This window comes from Formica exsecta, unplaced genomic scaffold (assembly GCF_003651465.1).
Source record: "Formica exsecta isolate Colony F162 unplaced genomic scaffold, ASM365146v1 scaffold947, whole genome shotgun sequence".
Taxonomy (NCBI): domain Eukaryota; kingdom Metazoa; phylum Arthropoda; class Insecta; order Hymenoptera; family Formicidae; genus Formica; species Formica exsecta.
The window spans coordinates 5,104-15,703 of NW_021853711.1; the positions used below are offsets into that span (position 1 = coordinate 5,104).

At 29.2% G+C, this 10,600-nt stretch overlaps 3 protein-coding genes and 1 long non-coding RNA gene across 7 annotated transcripts; 2 read left to right on the forward strand and 2 right to left on the reverse strand.

Moving 5' to 3' along the window:
• The first annotated feature begins 61 nt into the window (after positions 1–61).
• LOC115245339 lies at positions 62–494 on the forward strand. Its single transcript, XR_003885512.1, has 2 exons — positions 62–205; positions 269–494. It is a non-coding gene; the product is annotated as an uncharacterized LOC115245339 (long non-coding RNA).
• A 91-nt stretch (positions 495–585) lies between these two features.
• On the reverse strand, positions 586–4,559 carry LOC115245335. 4 transcript variants are annotated; one of them, XM_029823617.1, is made up of 12 exons: positions 4,158–4,559; positions 3,785–3,886; positions 3,573–3,703; positions 3,302–3,392; positions 3,089–3,208; positions 2,884–2,984; positions 2,380–2,477; positions 2,177–2,312; positions 1,791–1,972; positions 1,438–1,706; positions 1,176–1,349; positions 586–1,102 (listed from the first exon to the last, which is right to left on the reverse strand). In XM_029823617.1, exons 1-12 carry the CDS (start codon positions 4,396–4,398, stop codon positions 759–761), a joined length of 1,989 nt encoding a protein of 662 aa, XP_029679477.1. In that variant the 5' UTR covers positions 4,399–4,559; the 3' UTR covers positions 586–758. The 4 variants fall into 4 exon arrangements, with proteins under 4 accessions (XP_029679477.1, XP_029679475.1, XP_029679476.1 ...); XM_029823615.1 differs by having other exon boundaries at positions 1,791–2,011; XM_029823616.1 differs by lacking the exons at positions 2,177–2,312; positions 2,380–2,477 and adding an exon at positions 2,583–2,718 and having other exon boundaries at positions 2,786–2,984.
• Positions 4,560–4,968: 409 nt separating this feature from the next.
• Positions 4,969–6,996, forward strand: LOC115245337 (mitochondrial RNA pseudouridine synthase Rpusd4-like). The gene is made up of 4 exons (XM_029823618.1): positions 4,969–5,475; positions 5,861–6,047; positions 6,126–6,315; positions 6,399–6,996. The coding sequence occupies exons 1-4, from the start codon at positions 5,271–5,273 to the stop codon at positions 6,918–6,920; spliced, it is 1,104 nt and encodes a 367-aa protein (XP_029679478.1). The 5' UTR covers positions 4,969–5,270; the 3' UTR covers positions 6,921–6,996.
• On the reverse strand, positions 6,987–7,643 carry LOC115245338 (39S ribosomal protein L34, mitochondrial-like). The gene is made up of 2 exons (XM_029823619.1): positions 7,444–7,643; positions 6,987–7,289 (listed from the first exon to the last, which is right to left on the reverse strand). The coding sequence occupies exons 1-2, from the start codon at positions 7,482–7,484 to the stop codon at positions 7,061–7,063; spliced, it is 270 nt and encodes an 89-aa protein (XP_029679479.1). The 5' UTR covers positions 7,485–7,643; the 3' UTR covers positions 6,987–7,060.
• Between the last annotated feature and the right edge of the window lie 2,957 nt (positions 7,644–10,600).

Genomic DNA, 10,600 nt, shown 5'->3' on the forward strand with positions numbered 1-10,600 from the left:
TTAACATTATTTCTAAAAATATAAATTATTTATTAATATTATAAATATGAATATTATTATCTTTCTTGGTTTAGTAAGATATTCAATACTTTTTTCCTTAGCAATATTAGCATCGAATGTGCAAGATGTGCGAGACGTTTTAAATTATTATAGACAGTTTGATGATCCATTGGAAATGTTTAAAGAAAACAGACGGAAATTATTGGTAAGTTACTATGAAATATAAGCGCATGTAATCGGAAACCTCAACTATGAAAATAATTGATAGATGCAAATGGAGGAAGAGCAGAATAAGGCGCAACAAGATAGCAGTAAAGTACTTACTTCGAGATGGAAACCATCTTTCCTACGGAACCGCTAGTCAACTAATGACATTGCAAATTGTGAAATATACATCTTTTAAATATGCAATACATTCAATCATTTCATCGCGAGATTATGCATAATGTGATTACTGTATAATTTTTATTGTAATAAAAAATAATGTTCCAAAACTCGTTCTACTTATTTACATATTTATACTTTATCACAATCTCGCATATAAATATAATAAAATGTTGTTGTATCTATACACATACAATTTGTTAGCTATTTTAATATATTACATTCTATATATACAAAAGATATAAACTTTAAATAATCAAATAATACTTTGTACATGAGCACATGACATTCTCTCTTTTAATCCGTAATTAGATAAATTATTTAAATGTGCTTTTATTTACTAACTTTTAAAATTTTAGTTTCATTGACAGTTTTTATTGTAACACATTGTCATCTTCAATATATACAACATCTTGTTCTTGAGAAATGCTAATTAATTCTTGAGTGTTAAATGTAGATATGTATTCAGAATCGTCCTGTAATTGAGTCATAGGATAATTCGAAGTCGACGATTCCAACCAGTTCCAAACTTTCTGATGGGATCCTGCAGTTTTAGGTACTGGTACTTCTTCACGTATTTCCCAAACTGCAAGAAGTTCTGGTGCTAATAAATCAATGTACGATCCTAATGTAGCCAACGATTGTTTCCAGGATGGCTCAAAAAAGTCATCTGCATCCTTTTTATTGGATTTTAAACAGATCTTTTTATTCGTAAAATCTATAAAAATATTTTTATAATTTACATTACATGGAACGATTGAAAGAATATACTTAAATATATATTTTCTTACTTTCATATATATGTCCCATGTTACATTTGTTGGAAAATGTCAGAGGTACTAACGGCTCGGCTTGAGCTGATAAAGCTTTTTCCCACATATTTAATGCATAACAAGATTTGCCATTTATGGGAGAATATTTGTCCAATGTGTTTTCATGTGTTATACATTGATAAAATATGTCGCCTAATAATAATGGAAAGATATATTAACGTTTAGGCATCAGCAACGTTTTAAGATATTAATAAAATATAAGAAAATATATTAATTGTACCAATCGAGTTTTGATTAAAGTAGAACACTTCTCCTTTTTTTGTACTTGTGATTAATGTGCTACCAGTGTTACACAGTTCAAATCTACTTCGTAAATATGGATTCAAGCACATTCCTTGAATTTGAGATTCATTTAACGTTTCCACAATGCAAGGAGGTGTAAAAGGCAAATTAAAAGAATGAGCCTCCTCCTCGCCCATCCAAGTATTCAAAATTATTGCGTTTTCGCCGACTCTTTGAGTTGATAAGACAATGATTTCCTTTTCATTGCTGTAATTAATGAGCAATATGATTGATATTATGTAATATAGCAATTAATTATTTTAAGAGGTTTTTATTTAAGATATTATTTACTTGTTAGTTACAGCTGCCAATAGTGGAGTATCCTTGAACTGATGAGTCCATTTTTGTCGTACACAGTGCTTTGGAGAACGATTATCACATAGTAGAAGAGAATGATAAGTGCCCAAATATCGACAACAATTGTGTTTACTCGGTGCCTCGACCGAAAGGTTCTCGCAGTTTTCCAAATTAAACTTTGGACACAATGTAAGACATGATCGATTAAAAGCAGTCTATGAGGAAATGCAGTAAGATTATAATTACCCTTAATATATATAAATATTAAGAAACATGAATACATTTTCATTATTAGATAAATAATGCTGATAAATAATAACTTCTAATATTTATAGTTATAAGTGATAAATAGCTAATTTTGAAATTTTTCTGTTTCTTACTCTGATATCAAAATAATGTAAGCAACATCTATCCATGTAAATCAAAACGTTTGGATCCATTTGCTGAAATCTTATACATCCCCAAGCATCGTAAGTTGTATTATTTTCTAATATAGGACCACTGTTAATAGAATGCCTGCAAAAACCAAAATATTGATTGTGAACGCATAATAGATTGTTAAACAAACAAAAAAAATACTCACATATTATTTATATCCCATAAAGATAATATTCTTTCTGCGCTTAGTGTACAATGATAATTGACATCAGTTAAACTCAAATCAGCACTGACATATGGTACCTTTGATGCTTTATTATTAGATAAATAATGCTGATAAATAATAACTTCTAATATTTATAGTTATAAGTGATAAATAGCTAATTTTGAAATTTTTCTGTTTCTTACTCTGATATCAAAATAATGTAAGCAACATCTATCCATGTAAATCAAAACGTTTGGATCCATTTGCTGAAATCTTATACATCCCCAAGCATCGTAAGTTGTATTATTTTCTAATATAGGACCACTGTTAATAGAATGCCTGCAAAAACCAAAATATTGATTGTGAACGCATAATAGATTGTTAAACAAACAAAAAAAATACTCACATATTATTTATATCCCATAAAGATAATATTCTTTCTGCGCTTAGTGTACAATGATAATTGACATCAGTTAAACTCAAATCAGCACTGACATATGGTACCTTTGATGCTTGTCTATGAATTTCATTAAGCAACAAATAATTGTCAGAATTTGTAAGCATATAAATAGTGCACTGATTTTTATGCCTTCCCAGAATTCTACCTAAAATATGAATTATTATAATATAAAAATAATATAAAAATAAACATATATATATAATATATAAAATTATTTTATATTATTTAGCTATATAATTATCAACATACATGTATTATCATTCTCACTTTGCCTAATTTCATATAATAATCCATGTAATTTACATTTAGCTGAATTTTGCAGTAATGGCTTCCATATGGAATCTTTCATGGGTATAATATTTGCAGCAACTGAAAATATTTCAATGTGCAAGAGAGATTAAAATATATTTATATAAAATATTATATATACATTATATAAATGTTTTATATCTAAAATATTACCTAAATCTCCCATAAATGGAAGTAGTAAAACATCCAAGCCATTTAACTGAATATAATTTAACGATCCACCAGTATAATACCAGTTATAAGTCTAAAATAATATTTTATTAGTAATAAAGTTAATAAATTTAATTTTTATTTAATATTATTTCAAGTTCATCTCTTATTTAATAATTCAACCGTTATTTATCTAACAACAAATTATTTTCCTAGGCGTTACACTCATTTTGTCAAATAAAGATTTTTAAAAGATATAATTTGTTAAATATACCCCTTCAAAATAAGGATCAGGATCCATGTCAAGCAATTCTGCTACATCTGCAACATATCTGGGTATCTGTGCATTATATCCATTACTTCCTCTGTTCCATTTTATTTTCTTTTTATGTACTACATCAAACTCTATTAAAAACAAATTTTATTTATTTTAAATTAATATCACAAATATACAAATTACTATCAAAATTTTTTTTGTATACAAACCTTCCTTATGCCTTTCATAGTAATTCATTGTTCTGTTCATATCATCTTTTAAGTGATTTTTTAGAGTAAGAAGCTGTAAAGCTGGATCTTCCTTATTAAGCACTGTAAAAAAATTTAAAAAGATAAAATATATTTATGAATTATATTTAAAACATATTTAATAAAATTTGAAAAAAAGAAAATTAAAATATCACAAAGAATAGAGAAAAGGAAATATTACACAAAGACAAGAAATAATTATAAAGTGAAAATAATAATTTTGAAAAAATATTTATAAAATATCTCCGAAAAAAGTAGAATAAAATTACAAAAAGGTTATATTTCAAGAATATTTCACAAATTGAAAATTCATACATGTCAGTGTTATTATTACCTGTTCTTGATAATCTCGCTGGTGGTAATAACGGCTTTGGTAAATCACAATTATATGGAAATTCTTGATAGAGCCCCATTGCACTTTCCTCATCCCATTCCTCGATACATGATGACTTATTTAAGTTATAACCGGGCATTACATGATGTGGATAATTCTTCAAAAATGTAGTACTGAATTTATTCAGCAAATTGCTTTCAGCACGCTTAAATCCTTTTGATTTTAATTCTTGTTTACTCATAATTTAATCAAATCGATTTATCTGTTTATATTAAAATATGCACGGTCTCGTTTAAATATGATTTTCATATACAACATTCGTGAAATGATAGAAAGATAATCATGCTTGTTGGTCCAGAATCCAAACCTGCTACGTCCGAAAACGCTATAAACTATACCATCCCAGACTATGGCTGTGGTCGGAAAGACGCTAGAAATGCTTCGAAGCGTTTGATTGACCAATCAAGACAAAGAGAATAAAGATTTCTTTATTCTAATTGGTTAATGCAATGCTTCGAAGCATTTCTAGCGTCTTTTCGACCGCAGCCTATAGCACCGAGAGGGATTGCGTCATGGATCTTATAAGAAAATTTATTTATTTATTTTTTCATAGAGAAGAGAATATATTTATAAATTTATCTTACATGTTATAGAGGAAAATAAATTTTATTCACGCTTATATATATTAGTATTAATGACATCATAGATATGCATTTAAATTTAGGACAAATTTTTGATTCTTCGTTGTCACTATTACGGTACGTTCGGAAACAGCACCCGAGCATCGTTCTATCTTTGTTCAACTTTTAGTAAATACAAAGATAGAACGATGTTTCCGAACGCAGCCTTATGCGCAGCCCTTGTATGTGTTTTAATATAAATTGCTGTTATTTAATTTATTAAATAAAACAGACAATAAAGAAAATATCGTTCGCTCTTAGATAATTAAATTCGATACATGTTGCTTAATCTTTTCAATCATCACGAACAGTTATTAGGATTTCTCATTTATCGATTTAACCTCAAATTAGGAAGTGTGTGATATTGCTTCCTAATATAGAGACATATTTATGCAAGAGAAAAAAAGAGTAATTTCAAACTTTGTCAGAAAAAATGATGATTGCAATGACGCTATTTAGAACTACGCGAAACGGTGAATTCGCGGCAGCATTTTGCACGTGTTACAGAAAATACTGCACTGTGGAGGATGTGTATACGCCGAAGAAAAAGGTGATCCATCCGTACCGCCAAATCCATCCATGGAAATCGGAGAATGAATTTGCAAATAGTTTGTTGAAAAATATTATTTACAATGCAGGTAGATTATCATTCTATGTTTAGAGCTGATTAAATATAATATTTTTCAATAAGATATGTAACTAGAAATTCTCATCTTTTAGGATTAAATTTTATCATTTGTATTTCTCTGTGATATTTTATTTTTTTATTTATATATAGTTTTAAATGCATTAATTTTTAAATTTTTTTAAAGAAAATAAACTCAATTTGTTAATATATAATACATAACAATCAAATTTTATTTAATATTATGAAAAATTACAACAAACGATGGTGTTTAATGCTGTACTAATTTCTACTTGTGATAAATATTTGTTTTATAAATTAGTGGTTTTTATTACAGTAAAAATGATATGTCAATATATTACATCGCATATTTTTGTATTAATCTACATTTTTTTCAGATGGCATAGTTGCAATAAACAAACCATATGGCATATCTATGCATAATAAGAACAAAGATGGCGACTCATCTATAAAAAACTGTCACAAAATTGTGAATGCAGTTAATTATTCTATACATGATGTTTTGCCATATCTTGCAAAGGAATTAGATGTACCAAGTTTGATACCATGCATGGGATCGGAAAAGTGCACAAATATTTAGTTTTTCTTTTTCTTTCAAGAATATATTTATAACTTTTATTACAAATTGTTGTTTATTTATAGATATATGACTGGTCTCTATGTTTTTGGAATAAATGACGATGCATGCCAGCAAATAGAGAAGGCAAGAAGACGATTTCAAATGGGCAAATATAGAAAATATTGGGCAATCACAACCAGAGTACCAAACGATATCAAAGGAAAATATCGTTTGGGAATGACCTTACAAAAATCTTCATTAGGAGCCAAAAAGGTACATTTATCTCTGTGCACACATTCTAATTACATACAAATTAATTAATGCCTATTAAATTAATAATTATTCACGAATTTCAGCCTGTTATCTTAACAAAATGGTCTATTAATGCAGTAAAAAGGAATGAAGTCCAATTATTAAATATAAATTATAAAATTATATCCAATTCGACACACAATTTGAGTTCTCTAATAGAAATGGAAGCATCTGTAAAAAGATGGCATTCTCTTAGATTATTTGCTTCTACTATGCTATATAGCCCGATTCTTGGAGATAATTATCATGGATCGCGAGTTCAAGAAATCATGGGTACATGGATAAAAGTCAATCCATTTGCTGAATCTTGTTGGGATATGCCAAAAATAAATCAACAACTGCTGCAGTTGCTGGATATAAAGCAAAGTCAGCAAGAAATTATTCCAACTCATATCCACTTGAGAAATGTATATTTGACCTCTTTTGGCAAACAGAAAAAGGATATAGTACTAGAAGCACCTTTGATACATCCTTTTGATTGGACTTGCAAACAACTTATGTTTAAGCACATACCCGAATTAAACAATGACGATATAGAAGATGTGGTAAAAATAGCTTCTGCGTAATATATGATGAAACTGATATATAATGTTAATGAATTTTGCCAAGTATCATAATAAAAAGAATTATAATTTGAATTGATAAGAAGGCATTTATTTCTTTACATACATTCTCATACATTCAGATAATTGGATGACTATAATGATTAATGACTTAATACATGTTTGCCTTTTAAAATTCTTCTTTGGAGAATTTTTCTACCGGATGGTGTCGCCATTCTTGCAAACCAGCCATGTTTTTTTATGCGCATACGTTCATTGGGATGGGGAAAGTGATATCTCATTTTGTTTCTAACAAATGTTAAACTCCATGGATTCCATAGCACAGGTGTCACGCTCACTGCTGAAGAAAGCTGATTCGAAGCTCCCACGTGTCTGAAAATATGTTAACAACATTTATCGTTAATGTATTATTTTATTATATTTTGTTACTCGAGAATCTACCATTATATCTATGCTATATTAATATATATGAGATTAAATGATATAACCCACATTATAACATAACTAAAAATAAAATGTTACGTACGGCAAAGATCGATATATGCCGGAGATTAATTTGCCGATCATGTTTTTGTATCGTAAACGTTCTACAGATTCACAATATTATGAAAATCGTTACTCGATGTATTTCGAACAATTTCAAATGCGAAATTCGAGGTTAATTCTACACATTCTGTATGTATATACCACATATAAATATAAGCACAATTACGTAATGATCACGTGATCAAATGCGTCTGTCGAAAATTGCCGAACGTTTCCGAAGATTGGAAAATCCGTTGTTACATAGTTACTATAGCAACAGAATGTAAATGCGCGGTTCAAATTATCACTGTCGAGATATTTCAATGAATCGTCTAATAAATTGAAACATTTTGCAGCATAAAAGTATGTATTAAATTATACCGTTTGTTATATTTTCATTACTTTCTCAAAACTGAATATATAGAAATTTGAATTAGAGTTTAATAATAATTATAATAAGACAACCTAGAATATAAAATTGGTGCTACTTTAAAAGGCTAACTTTAGAACGCTAACTTTAAGTAAAGTAAAATATCTCAACGGCTGTCGTAACTTTTTAATCGTAAGTGTAAAGAAATTATTAGATCTTTCGAATAAATCATTAGATTTGAATCTATATATATTGGCATTGTCGTTTCAGACACATCAAATATTTATGGATCATCAAAAGAATTTGTGGTTGCCTGTCCGGCTGGCTTCAATCGGTTTATCAGTGAAGACCGTGTTCACTGATTAACCTATTCTTGGGTTTACATTACTCTGGAGGCTGCCAAAGGGCGTAGCAGTATTTAAGAATACAACCCTTCGACAGAAGAATGCGACACGACAACGATGACTTCGGCCGATCGACAACAAAGCATATAATTCTAAAAGGTACACACATTCGACAAATTTCCGAGCAGAAAAGCAAACGAGAAACATCGCTGCATGATAAATAGGTATGTAATATATTTAGGTATGTAACATATTTAGAACATTGTGTGTCATAAAACTAGAAACACCGATGGCTTAAACAAACTTGGAAAAGTAATTCTATTTAAAATTTTGTTTAAGATTTCATCAAATCACGAAGAAAATTGATTACATTACTCTGGAGGCTGCCAAAGGGCGTAGCAGTATTTAAGAATACAACCCTTCAGAATGCGACACGACAACGATGACTTCGGCCGATCGACAACAGAGCATATAATTCTAAAAGGTACACACATTCGACAAATTTCCGAGCAGAAAAGCAAACGAGAAACATCGCTGCATGATAAATAGGTATGTAATATATTTAGGTATGTAACATATTTAGAACATTGTGTGTCATAAAACTAGAAACACCGATGGCTTAAACAAACTTGGAAAAGTAATTCTATTTAAAATTTTGTTTAAGATTTCATCAAATCACGAAGAAAATTGATAATTTTATAATATATATAATTGAAGTATACATTTCCGATTATCTTTTTATCAATTGATTAAGGATATGGAGATACTGGGAGAGTGGTTTTAATTGTTGGTTGAAATTTATTATTGATTTAATTATGGCATGTATATATGTACGTGAGCATTAGACAGCATTTTTAAAATATCCCAAATATAAAAATTGAAAATAACAGCTAAAAGAGATTTAAAGAATCTCTTAAATATTTTTTGCTTGTTTTTTTTTTACAAATAGAATGTGACAAAAATCTGAGAATTATCCTGAATTTTCTGTGTGTGTGTCTTTAGAGTATGAGTATGAGTATATGTGTGTGCGCGCTTGGTGTATGTTCCGTTTCTTTTTACATATTTTTTCTAAAAATTTATAGATAACACAAAATTACGATAATATCGAAATATTGAATGTCATACACACAGCTAAAAAATATGTTTGAGAAATTGTTTATTGTTTGTGACTAGAATATAAAAGATTTATACGGTCTTCTTTGACTCAGTTTTGTTTCATAAAAGATACGTCGACAGATCGCTCGATGTATATCTTTCTGAGTCGATTCAGATTGTAAATCATCTCGCATCATCGAGAGTTTCTCATAAAGTAAGATTAAAGTAGGGTTGAATTAAAAAAGAGAAATAAGTTCAAAAATAATGTTACACATCTCTTGAATTATTTTATAATTAAATTATGTTATATAAGTCTTTTTTAAAGATTTCTTTAATCTTTCCACAGTCATTAGTGTTTCAAATAGCGTACACTAACGATGGAATAATATCCTTTTTAATAATAATATTCTTTTTTAAAAAATTTCAGATAACTTAAGACAGATTTTTTTTTACATATAAATTTATTCTGTAAAAACGTATATCATTCTTTCTCGTTTATTTTAATATTTTTATTAATAATGAGTTTTTATTAATCTCGTTAAAATAGAAGAGTAATTTTTTATTATTCTATTTATAAAGGAATTTAACGGCTACATATACAACTTCTACCTATATCTATATCATACAGTTTAACCGCGCCGTGAATCGACCAACCTTTCGCACCTCGTTCCATTTTTCCATGAAGCCCTACAAACATTTTAATGCCACGACTTATATATGATGCAACATCCGTCCCCTTGGCGTTTTAAACACAATGTATCGATCTCATTGTGTCGACAGCGTCGCATTGTCAACGTGAAAAGCTCTTTATGCTATACATTTTGAAAAGTTTCACGTATACATCAGCCGAGCACGTTTCTTCAAGTTCGACCATGCAAATGCAAAGAACTTGCTATGGGCTTGTTCTTTGTCGCAGCGAATCATCGAGTCCCTTAGAGATGTGTCGGAAAAATTTGGCCGCGGAAATCTGACTCTAAACCGGCAGCTCACGTTGTAGGAATTGTCGTCAATAGATAAGCTCTCGAACATGCTACGTTCGCGTTTTGTGACACGCTGAGCCCTATTTCAAGAAAATTGACGAGTTGACAGGCGACGAGTGATGGAAATTAGATCTGTACGCTTTAGAGACAGTTTTTAACTTTCGCTTTGCTTTTCTTCCTTTCAATGGATGTTTAGAGAAGGTAAAATATATAAAAAAAGGTAAAATATATCTATATATATATATATTAAATTAGATCTAGAGACAGTTTTTAACTTTCGCTTTGCTTTTCTTCCTTTCAATGGATGTTTAGAGAAGGTAAAATATATAAAAAAAGGTAAAAAAGGTAAAAATATATATATATGAGTGT